This window comes from Cheilinus undulatus, linkage group 18 (assembly GCF_018320785.1).
Source record: "Cheilinus undulatus linkage group 18, ASM1832078v1, whole genome shotgun sequence".
Taxonomy (NCBI): Eukaryota; Metazoa; Chordata; class Actinopteri; order Labriformes; family Labridae; genus Cheilinus; species Cheilinus undulatus.
Genome location: NC_054882.1, coordinates 27,890,298 through 27,905,095, shown reverse-complemented (window position 1 = coordinate 27,905,095; position 14,798 = coordinate 27,890,298). Strand labels below are relative to the sequence as shown.

General features: G+C 41.8%; 1 protein-coding gene across 1 annotated transcript; it reads left to right on the top strand.

Annotated features, from left to right (window-relative positions):
* Window positions 1-3,298: 3,298 nt before the first annotated feature.
* Window positions 3,299-9,994, top strand: zbtb42 (zinc finger and BTB domain containing 42). The gene is made up of 2 exons (XM_041813376.1): window positions 3,299-3,440; window positions 4,704-9,994. The coding sequence occupies exon 2, from the start codon at window positions 4,718-4,720 to the stop codon at window positions 6,311-6,313; it is 1,596 nt and encodes a 531-aa protein (XP_041669310.1). The 5' UTR covers window positions 3,299-3,440; window positions 4,704-4,717; the 3' UTR covers window positions 6,314-9,994.
* Window positions 9,995-14,798: the final 4,804 nt, after the last annotated feature.

Below are 14,798 nucleotides of genomic sequence, written 5' to 3'. Positions count from 1 at the left end.
GACAAAAGAACACTCTAAGAAACTCAAAGAACAGGATATTGAGAAGAATAAGTCAGGGGATGGATCGAAAAACATTTCCAAGGCACTGAACATCCCCCTATGACTACTGTGAAGGAGTTACAAGCTACAGCAGCTGAGATGGGAGAGACTCTCCATACAACAACTGTTGCTCGGGTTCTTTGCCAGTTAAAGGTTTAATGGAGAGTGACAAAGAGGAAGCCGCTGTTGAAGAAAACTTATATCAAATTCTGACTAGACTTTTCTAAATGGCATGTGGGAGACTCCACGGTCAAGTGGAAGAAAGTTCTTTGGTCTGATGAGACCAAAATGGTGCTTTTTGCCATGTTTGGTGGACACTAAACACTGCAAATCACCACAGTCACACCTTCCCCACTTGGTGGTGGCAGCATCATGCTGTGGGGATGCTTCTCAGCAAGGCTTGTAAGATGAATGGGGCAAAAAATAGCAAATCCTGAGTGACAATGTTTTTCAGTCTGCAAGAGATCTAAGGCTGGGGAGTAGATTTATTCAAAAATTCAAAAGACACAAAGGAACAATGATACAACTAAGATACAAGGTGGACGAGGAAGAGGATGATGACGGCAACGACATCATCCTATTTGGAAGTGATAGTGAGATAATCAGATACATACATGTATCTGATTAGTTGCATCATTGTACCTTTGTAATTTTTTCTCCCCCCCCCCCCTTTTTTTAAATCTCATACTACTCTATTTAAATGATGTCTGAAATGTGTCTTTTGATGACCCTGATAAAGGCTATGAGCCAAAACATGCCAGTCCAATAAAGTTGTCCGCTGAAGTATTGCTGGAGCTTTTTGTTTCCTGCTGTGTCTCAACAAAAGGGTCCGTTCTAATGGGTTAGAACTAACCTTGTTTTTTAAAGGTCAAGTTTCATAGGGGGGGATGATAATTTTGTCTTCATCTGTATAAGTTTTGGTCCATGTTGTCCGGCACTGGATTTGGGTACACACTGTAGTTCTCTGGCTTTATTACCTGAAAAGAGATGCTTTCAAATATTTGGTCACTCGCTATGGTTCCTTTTGGCTAAATGGGGAAGAGCTTGGTCTTTGCTTGGGGCTTCTACATTACAAAAACCACCACTGATGATATCATTACCAGGGTGCATTGCATATATTTTCTCCAAAATGTAAAAATCTAATGTGTTTCTTTGTACAACATAAAAGACAACAAGGTTAATCTGTTAAAGTCAGCATGTTTTAATTATATGCTGGGTTCATTTTAAAGCTTCTTCGAGGAACTTTTTTAAAATTTTAGAGCTCCTTATGAATGAAAGCTAGACATACATGTCTACAGATAGACATTTCTAACCTGCAAATCACAAAAACTATTTACCATTGTAGCCTTCAACTCTGTTTCTGCAGGCTGCTATAAATCAAGCGCTCTAACACCTGCTGCTCTAAGTCGACAGTATTAAAATCAGCGTGTTTCATTATCAATCAAAAATGTATTGCAGAAGCTCTAAGCTGGAATGAGTTGATAGTTATACATGGACAGAATGGATTATGGAATCAGCTCCCAAAGAAGGCATAAAATTAAATGTAAAAGGTTTTAGCATGAGCTGCTTTACAAGCATCATAAGGCCCATGCTAAAAACACTACTCCCCCCAATGGTGGACTGTGGTCCAGTTGGGGGAGCGATGTGGTTCACTCAGTGGCTGGATGGCTGGCTGGTTGGCCGGTCAGGCTACACTGGAATGCGGGCTCTTTTGTTTGTCTGAGAGAGGAGTGGGTCAGGGGGAGAATGCCATTGATGATTGCAGAGAGGAAGAAAGAACCTCCAGGAAGTGTTCTCTCTCTCTCTCTCCCCACTCCCCCACTCTCCCATTCTCTCTCCCTCTCTTTTTCTATCTCTCTCGGTGTGTGAGAACCTTCACCGTGCCGAGCCCCTCTCTCTGAGGCCACCGTCCCCAGGCACAACCACTGCTTTGTCTTGCCCTGTGAACACACACCCCTCCTCTGGGTGCCTACATTTGCCAGGGCCAGAGAAACACAGGACCACTGCTCCTATTCTTATCCACATCGCTGCTCCTGCATGCATGCATCGTGTGAGCATGTGTGAACGGTAAATAGTCTGCACATCTACAACTTTACTCCAGCTAAAAACATATTTCCACAATGTGTTTCTTTCTAAATACCAATTAACTGGAGCAACTAAATAAAGTTTTATTCAGGGGGCATGACTCTGTTTCCCTCATGATCATCTGGAGATGACCACAGCCCAGATATCCTCAGTCAGTAACATTAACAGCCGGACTAAAAATGGAATAAAGCAGTAAGTGGATAAGAATCTCGCCAGTGGCCCCTTTCCGACCAGTGGCTGCCGCCTCTCGTCACACTGCTCATTCCCCTCTGTGTCAGGAGGCTGTGAGGAGCTGCAAATGGCCTTTTCAAAACACACGGCAGCTGGAACACAGGGCAAAGGTGACTGAAGCAGTTGGGGGAGCACAGGGAGGGACATGGGGGGGGGGCACAAGATGAGCAGCTGCAACCTCGAGCCCCTTGTTCTTCTACTGCGCCACCATCTCGAGCTTTAACAATTACAGACTCCATAGATGGTATTATTTTTAAGTACATGCACAAATCTGAACCCTTTCCTTCCCCAAACTCAAAAATTCCTTTCTTAAGACAATTTAGGCTAAATAAATCAGAGCCAGGACTTGGTGTGGTCTGGGAAAACAAAGGCACGAGGTGGTGTGTGGTGCCAGGGAATTCCACTACCCAAAGCAGGATTAGAGAGATCGGCCCAGAAGTATAATAACCCTCCAAATAAGTATAATTTAAAATTCTCTGAATCAATCTGGATAAAATATCCGCTTAAATATTCTAGTTATGGTTTCTTTCATCCACAGCAGATGTGCAACCACATGCCACACTGTGGGAAACTTGTAAATCCAATTTTAAAGCTGGATTTGAGTTTTCAGAATCACATTAACTTCAAACAAGTCTAAGAAGCAACAAAAATGGTAAACAGGGGGCATTTCCTGAAATAACTTGAGCTGAAATGATGTATTCAAGTCGAAGTTTTAACCCTAAGTTATATATCCACCCTTTCCTCCTTTTTTAACTTCAGGATTTACCACAATACCCGTCCCTTACCCCTTTCCAGGACAGGTGTTTCAGTGAGGCAGCCAATTGCTTCTCCCTGTGTACTCTGCTACTTGCTGCCGCTGTGTGAATTCACGCAGTAGTACAGAACTTATTGTGACGGCGCGGTATCGCGAGACTTGTGCCATTATCAACCTGCTTGACACACAGCAGCGCTGAGTGCAGCCTGCCTTGCCAGGGTCGGTCTGAAGCTCAAGAAACGACAAGGAGAAGCGAACATCTGGCCGAACATCATGAAAGGACAGCGGAGCTTCTAGCGACGAAGACGACGACACCGGAGGGGGAATAAATGTAAGTGGAGTTTGTTTTATTCGTTGTTGCTTTGAAACGGAGGAAGCTAAAGTTAAAAGAGTGTCCCCCCTCGCCGCTTCGTTCAGCGCAGTTGGCTTTGCTGTGAGTTCCTCTGCTGTTTAAAAGGCTCCCAGCAATGCGTTTCCCAACACGGACATGGAGCTCGGTTTACTGCGCCCTTGGCTCTCGTGCCTCATTTTCACACTTTTATTTCACTTTAAAAACACAAATAACGCGCGCTAAATGTCACTTTAGCGCATTGTTCTCGACAGCATCCAACTTTAACATCAATTTCATGCTACTTTTTATTCTGTACATCTGCTTTTGTTTGAATCGGCCCCTTCAAACAAATATTTCACAGTTGTGCGCGTGCCTTATGAGTGCATAGAAGGGACAAAAAGCGTTTCTTATCCGCGGTTTCGGCTGCAGTTTTCCCCGCTGATAAATGGCCCTTTTAAGTAAAAAAGTTTGGGAATTTTGTGTTATCTTGTGACACCAATAAATCTTTCTCTCTCTGTGTTTCTTTTTACAAGTTGTGAGTCTGGTTTTAGCCCAGAGTTAACATATGGCATAAAGGGGAGCACAGCTGGAGGTAGCGTTTCCATTGCGGTGATGTCAGAGCAGCTGACTCCACAGCTTGCAGTGTAATTAGCAAACAGAGCACCAGTTTACTCACTCTGCACAGGGCGCTTATTTTTTCACGTTAGCCTCCTTCCTCCATGGACGGGCGGAATCACTCCCAGTCCCACTTCCACTTCTTGTAGGGTTGTGTGAACGCAGCTGCTTTTTTAGTGAGTTTGAAAACGCGCCGGTGCGTCACTTTTTTCTGGGAAAAAAACATCGGACACTGGAGAAGTAGTGCCTGCCTCAAACCGGAATACTTTGGATCATTTTGGAGAGTGGATCCGTTTACGCTGCGATACATGGGTGGGTGAGCGCAGCGTAGCGTATCCTGCACCACTGGAAAGAATGTGGGATTTGTGCTCTCAAGTTGGATAAAGTTATAGATGTGGAGCACTGTGATAAAATTTTTGCTTTTAAGTTTTCAGTATGTTTAAAATTACTATCTTGTATCCGTCAACACATTTAAGATGTTATATTTTTGCAGAATCTTTTAAATAATTTGCGTAAAGTTTTTGCTCAAATCTTTGTCTTTGCTCTCGGCTGCTTATTTGTCTCTAATATGCGACCGCAGCTCCGCTCTGCCCTATTAATGCTTGATTTAGTTTATCCAGTATCCTGTTTTTCCTGTTTTTCCATCAGGTTATGAAGGAAGAATGGAGTTCCCAGACCATAGCCGCCAGTTGCTGCAGTGTCTGAGTCAGCAGCGTCACCAAGGTTTCCTCTGTGACTGCACTGTTCTTGTCGGGGAGGCTCGATTCAAAGCGCACAGAGCCGTGCTGGCCTCCTGCAGCATGTACTTCCATCTCTTCTACAGGGACCAGCTGGACAAAAGGGACGTTGTGCTTCTCAACAGTGACATTGTGACAGCCCCGGCTTTCAGTCTGCTCCTTGAATTTATGTATGAGGGGAAGTTGGAATTCAGCACTCTCCCGGTGGAGGATGTCCTGGCAGCAGCCAGTTACCTCCACATGTATGATATAGTGAAAGTGTGCAAAGGCAAGCTGAAAGATAAGGAACTCTCTTCTCTGGATGAAAAAATGAGCGAGGGTTTGGGACTCAGCTGTCTGGACAGGGAGAACTCCTCAGATGGTGAGCTGCACAGTAAGCAGCTCATCCGGCGACAGCCCCAGACACAGTCTCAGGGGCTTCACAGGCCCCCCCTTGCAGAAGAGTTTGACACGGACAACAGTGAAGTCAGACTGGCTGTCACAGATTGTGATAGGTCTACGCAGAGCAGGCAGAAGGCAAACGGTCACTCTGGCAGGTCCCCGGACCTTGTAGGTGTCAATTATGTGTCAGCGGAGGCCGAGCCCTGCGTCCAAACAGCTGGAAAAACAAAAGCTGATGTCAGTAGTTCCACCGTATCGCTGTCCCAGAGGTCCCGGGCTTCAGATGACATGGACTGTGCACTGGATTTGTCTTTCAAGCCTCTGTCTAGCAGAGATCCCTTACACCCCTCCTACGTCTCGGGACAGCTGGCCCTCGACAGCCAGCAGCAGGGCACTGAGCCACTTGTTAAAGACGAACACGACTTGCTGTCAGAGCAGGAGGACAGTGAGCCGATGAGCCCTGAGAGCCAGCGCTTTGGGAATAGTGCCAGGAGCTCGGTGGTGACAGGGTTCGCTGCCCTCTTCCCAGGCAACAACGGCTCCACGGCCGCCCTGCTCTCCCAGGAGGAGGACCTGATGGACGAGGAGGGGGAGGCCTGCAGAGGGAGGGAGGGCACCCCGGGCAGGGAGCTTGATGAGAGGAGGGGGAGGCTGCTGGGGGACAGTGAGGAGGAGGAGGAGGATGACTTGGCCTCTTCAGACATCTCCACCTCCAGTGGGGTGCTCCTGCCCCCGGGCCAACAGGTGTGCGTATGCCCCCTCTGCAGCAAAGTCTTCCCCAGCCCCCACGTGCTGCAACTGCACCTCAGCTCGCACTTCCGTGAGAAGGACGGTGCCCGCTCCAAGCTGTCCCCGGACGGCTCGGTCCCCACCTGCATGCAGTGCAACAAGACCTTCTCCTGCATGTACACACTTAAACGCCATGAGCGCACGCACTCTGGTGAAAAGCCATACACCTGTGGCCAGTGTGGCAAAAGCTTCCAATACTCTCATAACTTGAGTCGGCACGCTGTAGTTCACACACGTGAGAAGCCTCATGCTTGTAAGTGGTGCGAAAGGCGCTTCACCCAATCTGGGGACCTGTATCGCCACATCAGGAAGTTTCACTGTGGCCTTGTTAAGACTCTCGCCATTGGATAAAACGCCTCTCTCTAGTGCCACAACACAAGACAGAATGTCTTTTCATGTACTGAATTCTACTACTGAGCAGTTTCCTATTTGGACACACAGTTTCAGTTTGTTGGAGACATATCATTAGGATTCTACCCTTTGTGGCAATTATCAAGTGAAAGATGTAGCAACTGTAAAACTGGAGCTGTGCATAAAAGTGGTCACAGGTTGTTAGGATTTACATGGCTGCTGTGAAACTCATGCTGGATCTGTGTCAACGAAAGTGAACAAATCAGATGATGCACTTGTTTGTTTCTATCTTGTGTCAGTCTGTTGAGTTTATATAAGGAGTGTATTTGCTAAAAAAGCATCCTATGTTCAAACCCTATGGGGCAGAAAGCTGATAGCTAATGCTAACATATGTTAATACAATCTTCAGAATAAGTGAGACTTTTATTTGTGCACATGGGAGATCAGAACCGTCCGCAAGTAACGATATATGATTTTTTAACTCCTATATTATTATTAATATTATTATTTATTTTTGGAGGTTTGTTTAGTCCTTAACAAGTAAACTGTCATAAGGCAGCAAAACTAATGAAGTTTGACTACTGGAAGTATCTTTTCTTTCATGAAAGTAGAAGTTTTTTGGTTGAAATGAAGTTTATGATGAGAGACAAGCAGACCATCACATCACCACATTTCTTCTTGCCTTGGGGGATGTGTTGTTAGCTCTTTAGTTGCTAATGTTATAGTGAGCACATGTTGACAGAATGGCCTTGTAATTGCTACTTTAAAAGACGTCTAATCAGAGGAGGGGTGGAAAGTGGTTAAGAGCTAATGCCTGTAACACTGGTGCCTACTGAAATTCTTGACACTTAACTCAGTGTGCTTACCAACAAGAATGAGAATTATTGCCATGCCTTCTGGTCAAAATCAGTTAGTTTTCAGACCTTATTTAAAAAGAATGAACATCAAAAGAGTGCCCTTAAAAAAGTTTTGAGAATGTGGTAAAAATAAGCTTCTTCTTGTAAATGATCTTGTATGATTTAGAGGGTGCACTGACACGGTATTTAGGGCAAATTCTCAGCAGGCAGGGCAGGAGAGACGGGTTGCAATGTTTGTGCATCAAAGCTGCACTCCTCATGCCATTCAGATAAACCTACTGACCTTTCTTTCTTTGAATTAACTTCCCATTATCATATCTTTCTGTATGTGTTACTACTGATGAAGCTGGAGCCTTCAGTGATGCTCTCTTTGCGAGAATCTTACAGCAGGATGTATGCAAAATTCTTCACAAGGGCGTAGCACTGAAAGTTCATGATGTTTTTTTGTCTCATCTGTCCTGAGAAGACTTGATCAGATTTATTTATTAGTTTTACTTGGTTCAGGGTTTACTGTTGGCGTAGTTTTTATTTCCATAAGCTTGAAAGACATCACGTCTTGCCTAGCGATTAGGGTACTCATTAACTGGTATTGGGGCTCATTTTTTCTGTGCAAATCAAGTTACTGTAATTGTATTTTAATATACAGTGTAGAAAACTGTTCAAGATTTGCCACATGGATAATAGAGAAGCACTTGGTTTATTTTAGCATGCATATAGTTTCAACACTATTGCCTAGGCTGCTATTTCTTACTGTATGTATATTTATTGTAAATATATAATCTATTTATCAAACTGTTTGTTTTTCCGTGTGAAGGTGGAGAGAGTTAGGCGTCTGCAGTTTCTTAAAAGTGTCACATCCCTCACAGGGAGTTTGGTTTCTTTTTTCATGATCAGGCTCAGAACGAATCAGAACATTTAACACAGCTCTGACCGCTGTTCTCCCACAGGAGACAGTTGTTCACAAGCGCAGCCACACTGATACACCACTGGCTACCTATAGAAACGAAACAATACAGGCATTGTCCTCCCCCTCACCAGAGTCCCAGGTAGTTCTCAAGGGATCATTGTGTCTCCCTCTGAGCTGCGGAGAGAAAAGGCAGCGCAGTTTTTTTTGTCTTTGCACTTTTTTTCCTGTATTGAATGGAGCCGCTGGAATGTGAGAAATGTATTTAGCAAAAATGAGAGCAAGGACACTGTAAACAGGTGTATTGTTTGGAGGCTTCAAAGAACATACCCCCCCCCCCCCCCCCATATCCCAGCATGCAGATAAACGCTCCATTGTTCCTCTACATGGAGGAGATGCCATGGTGATTTGATTGCACATCTATCGAGAGAATATCAGAATTATTGGGGGATTGTTTTCCAAGTGAGGCTATGACAATAGAGGTCACATGTAGGTGCTGTTTACCTGTCCATTTCAACATAGACACCCTAAGGTGTTTTTCAGTTATTTTAACCACCAATGCTTTTTTTAAGGATCCAGAATTCATTTGCATTTATATGTATGATTTTATTTAGCCCAAGTCAAGAAGGAATCAAAGCATTTCTTTCAAAATAAGTGCAATCTGTTTCCACCAGGCTTACCTGCAGTCCATGACGAGGCTCGAGTGATACAGCTTGTGCAAATTTCTACAAGAAATGTGATTTGGCTCCTTGATTTCTTGCACAAACACTCATAAGTGAAATCACTCCTGCTTGTCATCAGAACAATAGAATCATTTCATATGTGTTCATTTTGTATGTTTCAATCAGAATACAAGAATGTAGATTTTTCAAGGAGCATTTCTTACGTGGTGCAAATAAACTGCTTGGTTCTCTAATGTACATGTGTACAAAGGTAGAAAAACTAACAATTTGTGATTTTTTTTCCTTTTTTAATGTTTGCAGTCTTTATTTATACCTCCAGGATGATCACCAAATGTGCCTTGTTGACACACAGATAGGTGTTGCATCTGGAGAAGCCCTTTTTGTATAACCTATTACACATTTTGCCCTCGACTGCGGTGGTTAAGTTAATTTATAGCATTAGTGTTGGCCCACTGACTGTTGTTTTTCTATCATATCAAATTTAAAAAACAAGACAAACTAAAAGTCTGTTAATTTTTGCTGCTTTGCAAGAGATTACATCCACGTTTTGAGATTTATTTTCTGTGAATACTTTTTTTAATTTTTTTTGGACATGTCCAACTGAAGACAAGCATTTTTGTGATTTTAGTAGCTGATACTACTGGGAACTAACAGCTCCTTAAGTTTATGTCACTGTTGAATGTGAAACACTGAGATTTTGATTGTTGAATGGAAACAGTGCTACTCTCGATGGAGGGCTATGTTCATGCTGTATGATCTCTAAGTCTAAAAATGACTTTTCCTGATACTGGAATTTTGTCCTCTGCAGGTTACAACTGTGAAATTGTGTATAATCATGAGAAATATTTATTATTGCATTTGCTTCTTGTGCAACATTTGACTGTCTCAGTTTTAATTTGGGTAAAAAAAAACAAGCTTCTTAATGTCAAATGAAAAATCTTTTTAATAGAATTTGTAGAAGTGCCATTAGAATTTAATATAATTTTTTAATAAGAAAAGGTATATTTTATAGTAATCACTTGCTTCAGTGTTAGCGGGGTAGAGATTAGAGGACAATCTTTATGCAGAATTGACATTGCTTAGATACAGAGGCAATTTAAGTTGATCGATAACTGTAGGTGCATTTTCTTTGTTTGCGCTTCTGGAGTGTGCCTGTGTGTGTGTGCTGTGGAAATGTGACAATCTTGATTTAGGTCTTTCTTAAGATTATGCATAGAATTAAATGGAACAACTTTCATGCATTGTGTGGACTTCATTTTTGTAATCTTTCCTCTGCACTGGTTTTCATGCACAAAGATCATAACATATCCGCCTATGTAATCTGGTACAACAAATCTCAATTCTACTTTTATGCAGCTCTATTTTTATTATTGGAGAAATGGCAGTGGAATGCATTATATCAGTGATGTTCCTAATATTTTGCTCCTGTTATGTATGTCAAGTTGGCAAAATATTAGGAACACCCAGGGGTAGAAAGGGACAAAACTGGTTCAGGCTTTCTTAAGTAGAAAAACATTTACTGGTCTTTAAATCTACTCAAGTAAAAGTTATTTATTCAAGGCTTTCAGAGTACTGAGTAGCTCATCTTTATGCCTGAGTGGGTGGTGTTAAAGCAACAGTCTGTACCTTTTCCACTTTAAAATAAAACTTTCAGAGGGGATCTAACAATACCAGAAGTGGAGGAAGTAAAGACTATCTGACTCAAGTAAAAGTACAGCTGCTCTGGTTAAAATTTACTTAAGTTGAAGTGAAGTTAGTGGTCCATAAATCTACTCAAATAATAGTAAAAAGCAGATCATTCAAAGTACTGATAACAGTACTTTTGATACCCAAGGATCTTGTACACTGAAATATGAATTTTCCTCAGTGTGCAATAACAACAAGAGAATATGGATCTCCAACCAGGTTGGTAGTTAAAAGGTGGGACTTTACTTAAAGAAAATGCAGTCATTCTCTTGCAGTGTGACTGTCATGTGTTGTCAAAGCCAAACCACTGATCTGTTTCATGTTGTTGACAGAAAGCATGGATGTCCTCACTTTGGCCTTTAGTGCATCTTTCTTTACTCAATACTTGACGCTTTTAAAATCTCCCAAAATATACTCAAGTAAAAGTTAAATTACCAGAGGTGGACAAAGTACACGACTATTGTAGTCAAGTAAAAGTACAGTTACTTTGGTTAAAGCTTACTTAAGTAGAAGAAAAAGTGCAGACTTCAAAACGTACTCAAAAAAGATCAAGTACATGAAAACGCTTCACAAGTATAATAATCTGAATAAATGGAACAAGTTACTTCTCACCACTTTAAATGACTTATTTTAGAAAGTACTAAAAAAAGTACATAGAAAGCTACTCAAAGTAATCAATCAACCTTTATATATAGTTGAAAAATCTTTGAGAGGGCAACCCTCATTTATAAAGATGTTGAGTCAATTAATAAAGAAATTAAACAAATAGAAAGTCATTATAAATAGAAGAGAACTGGTAAGATGGAATTAAAATAATCAACCTGAACATATACCAAGCAAGAGCAAACCTTCTGAATGATAAATATGGAAAAAAAAAAATTCAATTAATAAAATAAAGCAACAATGGACTTAAAGAGTACAAAGATGAAACTGGTAAAATAAATGTAAAAGGTCGCACTTACATAAAAAAAAATATTAATAGAAGGCTGAAGATTTAAAATCAAGTTTCACAAATGCCCAAATGTTAAAATTTCAGTTATCTAAAACAGCTGCTGTAAGTTGTTTCACGAGTCAGGAGCAGAATAAGAAAAGACAGAAGATCTGTGTGGTGATATTTCTGAAAGGGCTTTATTAATAAAAAGATGCTGGTGAAAATCACGTCTCAACACCATCCAGCCTTTCCATATGAAATACAATAATGTAGATCGATGAATTAGAATGATAAAAGGATTCAAGTCTTTTTAGTGTTGTTGGTGGTGCATGTCTGTAGATAATGTCACCATCATCTAAGACTGACATAAATAAAGCACCGGCATCCCTCTTCTTACACAATACTGGAAAATGTAATTTATTCCTGTAAAAGTATCCAGTTGTTTTGCTGGAGCCGTATACCTTTAAAATACTTGGTAAATTATTAAAAGGCTGTTAAAGAAAGTTAAGAGCAAGTTGTACAGTTTTGGCAAAACAATAAAATACCGTATCATCAATCAAACTGGACCTAAGATGGAACCCTGTGGGACACCTTTAGTTACAGTTAAACATTTTGAAAGGTGGTTTTCCAATTTAACAGAGTAATTTGAGTAAACGTAATTAGTTTAATCTTTCCCTGAAATATAAAATAACTGTCATCAGGAGGAATGGTGTGTATCCCATTTCCACAGAGTGGCCCAGTCACCTGCTTTCAGAACTGTGTAACTTTGGCAGCAGTCTGCAGCTCTCTCATGAGAAGCTGTACAGTACTGGTTAACACATCAGCCTATAGCTGAAAAAAAAAAGCCAGTTAGCCTGTCTCAGTGCTGTTTGATAGAAATGCTGAGGCAAAGAGGACAGTAACAGATGAAGCCAAAATAAGAAGAAGGGAGAGTGACCCAGCAAAAAGCCAGACAAAATAAAACCATCTGATAGCTAACAGGTACATCACTGAAGATTTTATTCATAACAGACAGTGGCTTAATGTTAGGATGTGTTGTTATCTGTGCCATCCTAATGTCATGTTTACCAGCTTTATCAGGTGCAGAAAGACATCTAACCCAAGTTTTACGTCTTAGGTTTTTCATGTATAGATCAGGGGTGTCCAAACTACAGCCCGGGGGCCAAACTTTTGATTGGCCTGCAGCACATTTAAAAACATATAATGAAATATGGCCCACATTAGAACATGAAGCTTTTGCTTGACTGTTTTGTACTTCTTCGTTTCAGCTCAAGGCGGTGCTACCATGCTTATTCTGCAAACAAACATTTTGACATGAAGAATTTCATGATGTTTTTTAAAATTGTGACCTAATTAAGACGACACTGTAAATGGTAAAAGCATATTGGCAACCAAAGTGATAACAATATCCTGATTTTTTTGGCCTCCCAGAGTCCTTGAATTGATTGCCTATTTGCCTTGTAAACCACTAACTAGCCATGTGAGGACTCACATTCACTAAGAATGTCTTAACCTATATTAGATCGGTTTGGCTAACTTAAAAATCCTCAAGGTTCTGTATACAGTGGCCCCACCATTCTTGTATATTTTGTTATGTGGCCCTCAGTGGAAAAAGTTTGGACAGTTTGCTTAAAAAAGTAAACTATAATCTTCCTCTCACAAGTAGTGCCATAACATGGGTATGAGTTGTAAACCAGGTTGTTTAGCTAAAGACACTCCTTCATGAAAAAGAGCAATAAAACAAGTTTTGGATGTAACATGGAATCATTCTCTTGTTATGAGATAATGATTGTCATGTGGTTGTACAAGCCAAACAAAAAGCCAGTTTCACATAAATGATGGAAAGCCTGGTAGTTTAACAGAGGAAGTTTTACTTAAAAACTACTGAAATTAACACAATGCACAATAGAAGTTTCTCAATTGCAGCAGTCCGAGCATAAGGGATTCCTTACTTTCCAGTCCTGGAGACAATTTCAATATAAAAGACTCGAGTACACCACTACCATCTTCAATAATGAACATACAGTAGAAATAACACCCATCTGAACATGTTAACAAAGCTGGAGGAAGAAGAACAAAGTAGAAGAGCCCCCAACCAGCAGTTTGTCAGTTGTGTGAAGCGCTGTAATGTGTACATAGACAACAGAAAGTAATAATACTGCAGGTCTAACAAGCAGTAACCATAAACTAAGCTCAAGGACGGAGCAGTGTCCTGATTGGCTGATATTGTTTCTGACCTGTTGCCATTACTCTCCAAAGGAGGTAAACCTGAAACAAAGCCAGGTGACTTGATGTAGTTATCACTAAAACACACATGTATTTGTCAATAAACACACAAAGCAGGTGCATTTCACGCCAATTTAGTGAAAGATTCAGCAAATTTATCTATAGAATCTAGCCAGAAAGAACCAATTTCACTCATGTAAACTAAATTCACAGAGATAAACACATAAATACACAAAAATAAGGCTGGCAACTTTTGCATTATGACAAGCAAAATGAAAGTAGCCTTTAATACGTATTATTATATATTTTTGACTAGAAATTAGACAAATACACTTGTGTGATTAGAGGTTTTTTCTGCAGGGTTCAGAACTTTTAATTATTTCCACCATGACAGTAATCCAGCTGCTCTGCTATGGGGCAGTGCTGGGGTTCCTATGAACCCTCCCCCTCAAATCCCAGCTCACCCCTTCTGGGAATACCATATAGACAAGGGCCGCATCCAACCGCCTCTGCCCACCCCCCATCTATCCATCCTCCACCCCCACAGGCCCCCCAAAACCACGGCCCCCAAACCTCGGCCTCATCCTGACACTCTATTGTGAGCGTGGGTAGTAGCTCAGCCAGGCTATTGTCTGGCCCAGCTCCCCGGCAAGTACTTTATGCACAGACGACACAGCGGCGCTAGGCAGGCAGCTCTAACATAAAGAAAACAATGTCCTCCCAAGATCATTCATAAACACCCCGAGCAGCCCTGGCCAGCTCGCAGTAAATAAGGGCCCTCCCTCTGCAATGCTGCGGCCACTTCTTGCTGTAAACATCCCCAGCAGCAGGCCTCAGACCTCAGAGCGCTCGCTGGCACCAGCTTCTCACATCTGCCTGACGGGATCCAGAGCTTAGACTGCCCCATGAGTGTGATTCTTACAGGCCCAAACCTTCACATGGAAAGTCGTGGCCATGTGATAGGGCTTAGCTGCAGGGTGACGAGCCGGGATATGTGCTGTGTAACTCGATGGTGTAATAAAACATTCCTCTCTGAGGCTCAAAGCCTAGCTCATTTGGCTGTGAGTGGCTTTGTGTATATGTGTGTTTATATGTGTGTGTGGGGGTGTTTAGAGGTACTTGAGAGAAGTTGAGAGGAAAGTTGTAAGTGTCCACCACCTCAACAAGGCCAGCGGTGGGAGCCCTTGACCTCTGAGGG